Here is a 12,231-nt window from a genome sequence, read left to right as displayed (position 1 = left end):
TGGAAGGGGAGGGGGGTGACCTAGTCTGTTTGGTTAATACCCTCTCCCCCCCGCCCCTCCGTAGGAGACGTTGAGAGTCTGCCGTACTCTGCAGCAGGGGGCACAGAAATAAGATGCCCGTCGCATCTCCTTGTGCTCTTGGGGGCATGCAGCCTCCAGGGGTGAGGAGCTCCGGCAACGGCTTTAGAGGTCCCTTTCCCTGTTGAGAAGAGGTATTTGAGGAAGCCTGCACCAGACTTTCCACTTGGAGATTATGGCTTTCTCTGACTCCTTCCTGCTCTTGGTAGCGCTCTGAGCTCTGCATTCCGAGCTGTCTGAAGACAGGGCCCCAGCGCCAACCTGATTCCCCAGAACCTCACTCACCAGAATCCTCAAGGGACCGGGTTTTCTGGCCGGTGGAAATTGTAGCCAGTAGTCAGAGGGGACGTTTTGCGTTTGAGAAGGCTAGGGCATTCTCACCCAAACCCTCTTCCTTCTAATAGCCATACTACTGTATAATAGTAATGCTGAGACTTTGCAAGATCCTCCTTTATTGAAGAGAGATTCTATTGGGCTTGTAATACCGTAGTGACTAAGGCAGGAGAACAAGCTAATTCATTTTAGAAATAATTTTAGTACAAGTGGGTAGCAAGGGGATTGTGATAATTAAAGAATTAAGTCTTGGGTGACCAAAAAATGTACTTAAACAAATCTGTAGCTTCTATTTAGTGGACAATTAAAAAGTCTCTTGGTACAATATTGCCCTCTTCTGGACAATCCTAAAAGTCGTTCAAAATTCTGGAATCTCTTTTCCCCAATCTCCTTCATGATCAGTCAGAAATGAGTAGTAGGCAGGGGGATGGAGGTAAGTGGCAAAAGGGGTGTTTGGGGGATTAAGGACTCTAAAGGTTATTCGAGGTGTGCCTTTTTCTGAATTGCACGCACAGTCCTTGCCACCCATCTATCAAGAAATACAAATATAGGTGCATTGTTTTTAAAAACAAATAAAACTTTTAAAACTTGAAAACACTAAAACAAGCCATATTTCTAAATCATGTGCAGGTTCCAGCAGTGCCTGTGACCCAGCTGGTACCCTGGACTCCAGTTCGGTAAGTAGAGGATTATAAAAGGGTTACAATTCTAACTGATGTATTTGGATACATGTTACAGACTAACACATTTGGGAGCTTCCCGAAATAAAAAGTCAGTTAAAATAAGACCTGAAGCCAAATTGCAAAAGAGGTCACTGTTCTTGTTCAAAGTGCATATGTGATATTGTGAATACCAGGTATTCCGAGGAGGTTTCTAAGTGCTTTAGAAATGCTCTGTCTTCTTAGCTTCAAAGCCTGGAGATGGTGGACCTCCAGGCATTCGAGGGACTGAGGAAGAGAGGTTCTGCGTCCTTACAATGAGGCAGTGACTCTTGCATCTTACAAAAGTACTTTCAGATAAACATCATTCTCTACTGATACTCAACATGTTAAGTATTCAGATACTTTTCCATTTAAAGGAGTTGTTCTTGCTGTCCCAGAATCAACAGATAATGACAATGTTAACAATAAAAGTGATTTTTAAATTTTTCTTTTTCTGTATTTTCCGATTTTGTTTTAACCACAAATATGGATTATGTGTAGAAAAAAATAAATGAAGAATAAAACTAAAGCCATGAGCAGTCTGTTGAAATCAACAGAGTACTTTTTTTCCCCTCTGGGTACACTTAATTTACTTTTCAAAATATAATTCTGTGGGGCGCCTGGGTGGCTCAGTTGGTTAAGCGACTGCCTTCGGCTCAGGTCATGATCCTGGAGTCCCGGGATTGAGTCCCGCATCGGGCTCCCTGCTCGGCAGGGAGTCTGCTTCTCCCTCGGACCCTCCCCCCTCTCATGTGCTCTCTTTCTCATTCTCTCTGTCTCAAATAAATAAATAAAATCTTAAAAAAAAAATATATATATATATATATATATAATTCTGTGACAAGCTTTGTTCAGAACATATGTTTGAAAACATGTCTTAATTTTGAGATGTCAAGTGTTAATTTGATTTTCTTTTAAAGGGATATTGCCAATGCAAAGCTCATGTTGAAAGTCCTTCTTGTAGCATCTGCAAACCATTATATTGGAATCTGGCCAAAGAAAACCCCAATGGATGTTCAGGTGAGGTTTTTACACATAATAATTTACTATATTGCAAATTCTTTTTAATTTTCTCTACTTCAGTGACTAAACCCACAAAAGAGCTATTTATTTAATAAGTTCAATTTGTCTGAAATCTCGTGTAAATGTTTTGATGTTTTTTCCCCTGCTTTTGGCAGAACTTCTGTCATTTGAAAATCTCAGCAAGGGATTTATATCCCATTTCCATATGCATTTTGTTGTTTGCAAAGGCAGCTACTTGATAAATGGTTTATATTGCCTTGTTTTTTATAACCCCTCTTTTGGGTTTGATTTTATTTTCATTTTATGCTTAGATTGAAGCCAGGACAGGAACTTAAAAACACCAAGCTAAAGGTAGTTAAGTGGAGTGGATATGTCCTTAAATAATGTTTTCTTCTTTTTTTTTTTTTTAAAGATTTTATTTATTTATTTGAGAGAGAGAAAGTGCGAGTGCACAAGCAGGGGGGAGGGGCAGAGGCAGAGGGAGAAGCAGACTCCCCGCTGAGCAGGGAGCCCCACTGGGGCGTGGGGCTCGATCCCAGGACCCCAGGATCATGACCTGAGCCGAAGGCAGATGCTTAACCAACTGAGCCACCCAGGGACCCCTAGAGTATGTTTTCATGTAAGCATATCAGTAATGACCTTGACATTAGAATCATTTAAAAATCCCATGATGTTGCAGCTTTTGTCTTAGAGCGGTCATCAACTAGCCATTACTCCTTGTAGGTGGATGGTATTGATCTGGTGGTTCTGCTGACCCCAAAAAGCAGTCCCATTTTAGGCTTCAACGGAGCCAACGGGAATTCTGCTGAGGTGTGCCTGACAGTGACCCCACATGTCACGTAGCTGCTCTGTCATGTTTCCAGAGCCAAGGGCTGTCCTCTGGGCGGCCTTGGTCCAAGAACGCTCTCTTCTCTTCACAGAATGCCAGTGCCACGTGGCGGGAACAGTGAGTGGAATCGGAGAGTGTGGGCAGGTAACGCGGCCCATTGTCCGTAAACCAGGGCAACGTTAGAACCGCGGATGGTGGGGTGTCTGTGGGAGGGGATTAGTGCCTCTGTGATTGTACGGGGTGTGCTAATCTCTCTGGACGTTTTCAGATCCTCGCTAACTGCTCATGTTACACAGCGAGTCAGTTTTAAATCTTGAAGATGAGCGAATTGTGCGATCTTACCAAATTGTGTCATCTGGCTTATTCTGCAGCGAGATGGTGACTGTCACTGCAAGTCCCACGTCAGTGGCGATTCCTGTGATACGTGTGAAGATGGATATTTTGCTTTGGAAAAGAGCAGTTACTTTGGGTGTCAAGGTAAATAGCTCCAGTGGCTCCTGAGGAAAGCCAGTGTTGGTGGGCAAAGACTGCCGGGATAACCTCTCGTCTCAGTTTTGTCTTCTTGCAGTCTTTCTGATGGGATGGGGCTAAAAATTCTTTTCCAGGGAATTTGGCCAAATACTCAGTCGAGATGAGTAATAAATTGCAGTTGGGGCTGCTTCTACTTCTCTTCTCCCAGCACGTTGTTGGTTTAATTAGAGAAAACATCATTGGGACGGAGGGGGAGGCGTCTGTTAATTTCGTAGATCACGTCAAGACTTAGTCATTTGGAAGATGTATTTTGTATTATCCAAACAGCTTGCACCCGATTTTAGAGGTAATACTGTGTTAAATACACCTGCAGGCGTGTGGCCCCACAAGGCTGCTGTTGGATCTCTCCCACGGACTCTGAGTAGCAGAGGTTGGTTACAAGAGCACTATGCTGCTACATCGTGTTTAGCTCCCGGGCTCCTGGCCCCTTACGCTGGACAGCAGTGTTGGGGCTGACGTCCAGGTGTACCCCCAGCTTACAAGTGGGCTTTGGGGGGCACCTCCCACCTCCCTACATGTTTCTAACATCCGCAGGCTATGAGATGTGGCAGGGCTAAGAAGCAGCCCTGTCCTTACTGATTTCTGCTTGTCAGGGAAGGAGGGAAAGCTTCAGCATGGAGATGCTATGATGGGTCACTGCTACTGCTTCTTGACCTGCAGGGTGTCAGTGTGACATCGGTGGAGCTGTCACCCCCCTGTGCGGCGGGCCCTCGGGAACATGCCATTGCCGAGAGCATGTCGTGGGGAAGGCGTGCCAACGGTGAGTCTCCTGGGAGGTCTCCTCCTGTACTGATGTGGTGGGAGATTCTCGGAGAGTCCTGTCTGTGAGGAGACAGGCCGTCCTAAGGAGAGAGGGCAGATGAAGCTGTACTGTCATTTGAAATCTGGACACTTGTCAGGGGGCCCAGTTAAAGGTAAGGGTGCTCTAAAGACATCCACTTTGGAGGTCACAGAGCCGCCTCACTGGAAAGTTCCCACAGGTACAAAAAGCCAGGTGGACAGGACAAGAGCTGCGTGCTTGAGGTGGGTTCCTGTGGCTGAACCTCCATGTCAAAGTTGCAGCTCGGAGGGACCCAGCAAATGGGCAGGCTCCTGGGCCCAGGAGATTCAGGTCCAGCTTCTCCCTTGGGACCCATGATGGACGGCGTGGAGAGGCCACGTGCATTACACTGGGTGTGGTGGGAGGGAAGGGGAAGAAAACTCTAGAAGCGGGACGAAGTCCCTCCTCTCATGCAGAAGCTAATTAAAATGAACTATAGGAACAAGGGAGCGAGTGGAGCCTGAGCTCCAAGAGGGGCTGTCACAGGTACAGCAGCATCCTGTCTCCGTGTCCTGTCATATTTAACAATTTCTAGATTTAAAAAAAAATTTAATTCTGGTATAATTAACATACAATGTTATATGAGTTTCAGGTGTAAAATATAGTGATTGAACAATTTTATACATTACTCTGCTCATCATGATAAGTGTACTCTTAATCTCCTTCACCTGTTTTACCCATCCCCCCACCCATCTCCCCTCTGGTCACCACCAGTTTCTTCTCTGTAGTTAAGTCTGGTTTTTTTTTTTTTTTTTGGTCTCTTTTTCCTTTATTTATTTGTTTTGTTTCTTAAATTAACATCATATGGTATTTGTATTTTTCTGACTGACTTATTTCACTTAGTGTTATATCTTATCCTCTAGATCTATCCATGTTGTTGCAAATGGCAAGATTTCATTCTTTTTTTTTTTTTAAAGATTTTATTTATTTATTTGACATAGAGATAGAGAGAGAGAACAAGTAGGCAGAGAGGCAGGCAGAGGGAGAGGGAGAAGCAGACTTCCCGCTGAGCAGGGAGCCCGATGTGGGGCTCGATCCCAGGACCCTGGGATCATGACCTGGGCCGAAGGCAGCTGCTTAACCAACTGAGCCACCCAGGTGCCCCGATTTCATTCTTTTTTATGCCTGAATAATATTGCTATATTTATACACACACAACACATCTTCTTTATCTGTTCTTCTATTGAGGGACACTTGGGCTGCTTCCATAATTTGGCTATTTTAAGTAATGCTGTATAAACATAGGGGTGCGTGTGTCTTTTCAAGTTAATGTTTTCCTATTTTTTGGATAAATAGCCAGAAGTGGAATTACTGGATTATATGGTAGTTCTATTTTTAATTTTTCGAGGAACCTCCATACTGTTTTCCACATTGGCTGCTCCAGTTTACGTTCCCACCAACAGTGCATAAGGGTTCTCCTTTCTCCACATCCTCGCCAACACCTGTTGTTTCTTGTGTTGTTGATTTTAGCCTTTCTGACAGATATGAGTCTTATTGTGGTTTTCATTTGCATTTTCCTGATGATGAGTGATGTTGAGCATCTTTTCATGTGTCTGTTGGCTGTCTGCAGGTCTTCTTTGGAGAAATGCCTCTTGATGTCTTCTTCCTATTTTTAAGTTGGATTATGTGTTTTTTGGTGTTGAGTTGTATAAGTTATTTATAAATTTTGGATACTATCCATTGATCAGATATGTCATTTTCAAATATATTCTCCCATTCCACAGGTTGTATTTTAGTTTTGTTGATTGCTTCCTCTGCTGTGCAGAAGCTTTTTATTTTGATGTAGTCCTAGTAGTTTATTTTTGCTTTTGTTTTCCCTGCCTCAGAGACATAACTAGACAAATTGCTATGGCCGATGTCAGAGAAATTACTGCCTGTGCTCTCTTCAAGGATTTTTATGGTTTCAGGTCTCACATTTAGGTCCTTAATCCATTTTGAGTTTATTTTTGTATATGGTGTAAGAAAGTGACCCAGTTTCATTCTTTTGCATGTAGGTGTCCAGTTTTCCCAACACCATTTGTCAGAGACTGTTTTTTTTCCCATTGCATATTCTTGCCTCCTTTGTTGAAGATTAATTGGCCATATAATTGTGGTTTTATTTCTGGCTCTCTATTATGTTCTATTGAACTATGTGTCTATTTTTGGGCAGGTACCACACTGTTTTTGATTACTACAGCTTTGTAGTGTATGTTGAAATCTGGGATTGTGATACCTCCAGTTTTGTTCTTTTTCAGGATTGCTTTGGCAATTTGGGGTCTTTTGTGGTTCCCTACACATTTTAGGATTATTTGTTTTAGTTTTGTGAAAAATGCTGTTGGTATTTTGATAGGGATTGCATTAAATGTGTAGACTGCTTTGGGTAATATGGACATTTTAACAATATTTGTTTTTTCTATCCATGGGCATGGAATGTCTTTCCATTTCTTTGTGTCCTCTTCAATTTCTTTCATTAATGTTTTATAGTTTTCAGAGCACAGGTCTTTATCTCCTTGGTTAAGGTTATTCCTACATATTTTATTATTTTTGGTCTAATTGTAAATGGGACTGTTTTCTTAATTTCTATTTCTGCTACTTTATTATTAGTGTACAGAAATGCAGTGCAACTTTACTGAATTCATTTATTAGTTCCAGTAGTTTTTGGTGGAATTTTTAGGGGTTTCTATGTCTAGTATCATGTCATCTGCAAATAGTGAAAGTTTTTACCTCTTCCTTACCAATTTGGATGACTTTTAGTCCATTTTTGTTGTCTGATTGCTGTGGCTAGGACTTCCAGTACTATGTTGAATTAAAGTGGTGAGAGTGGACATCCTTGTCTTGTTCCTGATCTTAGGGGGAAAGCGTTTCTCCCCATTGAATATGATGTTTGCTGTGGGTTGTTTTTTTTTTTTTTTTTAATATATAAGGCCTTATTATGTTGAGGTATGTTCCCTGTAAACCTACTTTGTTAAAGGTTTTTATCATGAATGGATGTTGTACTTTGTCAAATGCTTTTTTCTGGACCTATTGAAATGATCATATGGTTTTTATCCTTTCTCTTATTGATGTGATATATCACATTGATTGATTTGCAAATACCAAACCACCTTTGCATCCCAGGAATAAATCCCACTTGATTGTGCTGAATGGCTATTTTAATGTATTCTTGGATTCTGTTTGCTAATATTTTATTGAGGATTTTTGCATCTATGTTCATCAGAGATACTGGCCTGCAGCTGTGTGTGTGTGTGTGTGTGTGTGTCTAGTTTCTTTATCTGGTTTTGGTATCAGGGTAATGCTGGCTTCATAGAATGAATTTGGAAGCTTTCCTTCCTCTTCTATTTTTTGGAATAGTTTGAGAAGAATGGGTATTAACTGTTTTTGAAATGTTTGGTAGAACTCATCTGTGAATCCATCTGGTCCTGGACTTTTGTTTGTTGGGAGTTTATTTTGATTACTGATTCAATTTCATGGCTGGTAATCAGTCTGTTCAAATTTTCTATTTCTTTCTGATTCTGTTTTAAGAGGTTATATGTTTCTAGGAATTTATCCATTTCTTCTAGGTTGCCCAATTTGTTGGCATAAAATTTTTCACAATATTCTCATATAATCCTTTGTATTTCAGTGGTGTTGGTTGTTTTTTCTCCTCTTTCATTTCTGATTTCGTTTATTTGACTTCTCTCTCTCTCTTCGATGATTCTGGTTAAGGTTTATCAGTTTCATTGATCTTTTCACAGAACCAGCTCCTGGTTTCATTGATCTGTTCTATTGTTTTTTTGTTTCTATTTCATTTATTTCTGCTCTGATCTTTAGTATTTCCTTCCTTTTGCTGGGTTTGGGTTTTGTTTGTTCTTTTTCTAGCTTCTTTAGGTGTAATGTTAGGTTGTTTATTTGAGATTTTTCTTGCTTCCTGAGGTAGGCCTGTGTTACTATAACTTCCCTCTTAGAACAGCTTTTGCTGCATCCCAAAGATTTTGGACCTTTTGTGTTTTCATTTCTTCTTTGATTTCTTGAGTGACCATTCATTGTTTAGTAGCATGTTATTTAACCTCCACGTATTTGTGTTCTTTCCAGATTTTTTTCTTATGGTTGATTTCTAGTTTCATAGTGTTGTGGTCAGAAAAGGTGCATGGTATGACTTCAATCTTTTTGAATTTGTTGAGACTAGTTTTGTGGCCTGATATGTGATCTATTCTGGAGACTGTTCTGTGTGCACTCGAAAAGAATGTGTATTCTGTTGTTTTAGGGTGGAATGTTCTGAATATTTCTGTTAGATCAGTATAGATTTTTTTTGAAACCATGATCCATCATAATTTTCTCTCAGGGAAGGAAAAGCTAATTTTTAATATTCTGGCTTTTAATCGTACACTGGAAGCTGTGAAGTGCAGCTTCTAAATTGCAAATATCTTCACTACTTCTGCATTATCAACAGATTAATAAAGAAATCTTTAGTGTAGTTAAAGTAAATTGTCTGTATTTAGTTAGCATGGCACTTCTCCCCTTTCCCTTGATATTTTCAGCATTTGAATTCTAAAAGTCAGCAACCCAGCTGAGCTCTCTTCAGTCATTTCTAAATGTCAGTCACTGCTGGGCCACATAACAGGGTCTGTGAAGGAGGACACATCTGTCGGTATGTTTCCCTGCAGACTAACGAGGCACATGATGGACTAGAGGAATTTTGTAAATAGTTTCAGAAATATTTTCCACCCATGTTTTATCTCTTTCCACCTTCCTGTGGATAAAGTGAGCTTTCCCCCACTTAACCAGCTAAGTTTTTCTCCTTCCACCTATGTAAGGCAATTGGCTATTTTTCAGGTAAAAATAATGCAACCAAATAGGAATTAAATTAACCACCCTGAGACGGAAATACTGATTTTTTACAGTACAGCCATTACGTACATATGAAATTTAGAACATGTCCTTTGATTTAGTGGTAAATTGTAACTAGGATACAAGGATAGGAAACCAGCATCAAAGATGCCATATCGCCTTTTCTCTGGGTTGGTAAACCTTTTGTCCTTTTGTACTAAATTCCTGCCAAATGTTTGTTTATGATATTATCTGAGCATTGTTCATTTTTCTTACAAGTTTAGAAGGCATTCACTTTCACTTTGTTTTCTAAATAATTTTTGTGATAATAAGTGTAATATATGTTCATCGTAAAGTTTTAATAAGTACTGAAAAGTAAAAGGAAAAAAAGACCTACCTATTCTACCACCCAGAGATAACCCCTTTTAATACTTGTTTGTATATTTTTTCTAGGCTTTTTCTATGAATACAAATTAGTATATTTTCTTCATAAAATTTATGTCCATTTCTTCACTTCACATGATATTGCAGACATTTTCCATTATCACTAGTCTTCAGAAATATTAATGGTTGCATAATATTTCATATTTTAAAAAATTATTTCATAATTGTACATTTATTTTTTTATTTTTATTTTTTTTAAAGATTTTATTTATTTATTTGAGACAGAGAATGAGATAGAGCATGAGAGGGTCAGAGGGAGAAGCAGACTCCCTGCCGAGCGGGGAGCCCAATGTGGGACTCGATCCAGGGACTCCAGGATCATGACCTGAGCCGAAAGCAGTCGCTTAACCAACGGAGCCACCCAGGCGCCCCTCATAATTGTACATTTAGATTGTTTCTAAGGTTTCACTATTATAAGCATTCTTTTATGTTAATTTTTTATACTATATATAAAATTATTCTTTAGAACATATTCCTGGAAGTAGAATTACTGGTCAATGGGTATGAACATTTTTAAGGACCTTTGTATATCACTTCCAGAGAAATTATAAGCCTTTGTAATTCTGCTTGCAGTATAGGGCCATGACCTTTTATTTTCTTTGACTAAATGATCTTTATGGCTTTTAATCCACTAGCTGCTATTAGTTTGTGACTGGATTGTCGAATTTGTCATTTTGAAGAACTTCAAATTCTTTGAATATGAGATGTCACACAAGCGGTGTATAGTATTTTTGATCCTTCTCTGTGATTGCCATTATTGGACTCTTGAAAGGAATCCATCTATAAACTTACAGTTTAAGAAAATACAAGGCAGGGGCCCCTGGGTGGCTCAGTCGTTAAGCATCTACCTTGGGCTCAGGTCATGATCCCAGGGTCCTGGGATCGAGTCCCGCATCAGGCTCCCTGCTCGGCGGGAAGCCTGCTTCTCCCTCTCACACTCTCCCTGCTTGTGTTCCTTCTCTCACTGCCTTTCTCTCTCTGTCAAATAAATAAATAAAATCTTTAAAAAAAATTTAAAAAATTTAAAAAATACAAGGCATAAAAAAGTCATTCTAATGATTAAAAAATATATATATATATAGAAAAATGTATCTAACTTGTAAACTTAGCATATGAAATATTTTATGTCACATTCACTATTGCATATATGGTACTTAGCAACAGTGCCTGGCACATATATATTAATACTTGTATAAAGAGTGAATATGGGGCACCTGGGTGGCTCAGTTGGTTAAGCAACTGCCTTCGGCTCAGGTCATGATCCTGGAGTCCCGGATTGAGTCCTGCATCGGGCTCCCTGCTCAGCAGGGGGTCTGCTTCTCCCTCTGATCCTTCCCCTCTCATGCTCTCTGTCTCTCATTGTCTCTCTCGCAAATAAATAAAATCTTAAAAAAAAAAGTTAAAGAAAAAGAGTGAATATGAGTACATAAATGAATGAATGAATACATGAATGAGTGGATTTATAGTAAATAACCTAATTTGATTTTGTTAAGTTGTTGGCAACCATTTAGAACATTTAGAATTAAAAGATGCTACCACCATGGGTTGTGCTAAGTGATTTTCTCATTTTAATTACTTAGACTTATAGGTGTTGGTGTGTTTTATGTGAATGTTTACATGAATGAAAGCAGTAATTTAAAGAAAAAGCAGGGGGGTGGCTCTTTCATTTCTTCTCATTTATGGTATTCTATTGATTGGGTAGGAGTTCTTTTAGAAGCAGCTATTGAGATTGAATATTTCGATTATCAGTGAACCTAACTTGCTGTATCCATGTTTACTTTTTATTTACAAAAGACCTGAAAACAACTACTATTTCCCGGATTTGCATCATATGAAGTATGAGATTGAAGATGGCACCACACCTAATGGAAGAGAACTTCGGTTTGGATTTGATCCACTGGAGTTCCCTGAGTTTAGCTGGAGAGGATACGCTCAGATGACCTCGGTACAGGTATGTAGCCAGCAAGAAATTGCTTCATGGCAGGGTAGGGCATATACTGACCCACAACACTCTCAGTGAGCCCCCCCAAAAGGTGAACTGTCCCCAAAACTGACTCCAGGATTCTTTTTCTCCAGACTATGGACGGGGTTTGGGGTAGGATTGGATTTTAACTAATAAGTGTATGTATCAGTTTCACAGTTTATTGTTAATTTGGTCACCAAATCAAACAAAGAAGGGGTTAAAGAAAACTAGTATTTATTTCTAGAGACTTTTTATAAGAAGTTGTTTCCCAAGTGGGATTAGTCTACATTTTAAAACAAGAGACACTTTTCTTTAAAGACATTTGTAGAGAATAAAAATGAGTAGAATTAAATAATTCCAATGGTGTGTGTGTTGTTGATATTTGACCAGTGCTGTTTTTTTTTTTTTTGCCTTTTTAAACCCTGAATTACTCTATGAATAGAAACTAAGATAAATGAGGAATTTTAGTGCTATTTAATTTTTCTTTCCTGTATTTCTCCTTTCTTTCATTCTTCTCTACCGTATCCACCTCTCTTGGCTTTGTGTTGGAATAGTAATGGAATTTTCACATTTTCTCGTTACCTTTAGAACTTACGCAATATTTACAAACCAACAATTTCTGTGTAGCCATTGAGAAGTTTTGTTCTCAGGATCTCTCTTGGAGGTTGGTCTCTTTAAACTGTGTTTCTCAGTGGAGAAATTCGGAACAAAAGAGGTAAATTGA

General features: G+C 39.5%; 1 protein-coding gene across 5 annotated transcripts in view; it reads left to right on the top strand.

Annotated features, from left to right (window-relative positions):
• LAMA3 (laminin subunit alpha 3) overlaps positions 1 to 12,231 on the top strand; it is a 267,772-nt gene that overhangs the window by 120,132 nt on the left and 135,409 nt on the right. For all 5 annotated transcript variants that reach the window (XM_054510344.2, XM_045886917.3, XM_064577799.1 and 2 more), the window contains 6 exons: positions 1,042 to 1,088; positions 2,033 to 2,132; positions 3,056 to 3,108; positions 3,336 to 3,441; positions 4,156 to 4,255; positions 11,339 to 11,495. In XM_054510344.2, the coding sequence (XP_054366319.1) occupies positions 1,042 to 1,088; positions 2,033 to 2,132; positions 3,056 to 3,108; positions 3,336 to 3,441; positions 4,156 to 4,255; positions 11,339 to 11,495 (563 nt within the window). The remainder of the gene's footprint in view (positions 1 to 1,041; positions 1,089 to 2,032; positions 2,133 to 3,055; positions 3,109 to 3,335; positions 3,442 to 4,155; positions 4,256 to 11,338; positions 11,496 to 12,231) is intronic.

The sequence above is a fragment of the Mirounga angustirostris genome, unplaced genomic scaffold (genome assembly GCF_029215605.1).
Source record: "Mirounga angustirostris isolate CCGP_5_RB_7025 unplaced genomic scaffold, mMirAng1.0.hap1 SCAF_14, whole genome shotgun sequence".
NCBI lineage: Eukaryota > Metazoa > Chordata > Mammalia > Carnivora > Phocidae > Mirounga > Mirounga angustirostris.
The sequence above is the reverse complement of the archived record's forward strand: the minus strand, read 5'-3'. Positions and strand labels throughout refer to the sequence as shown.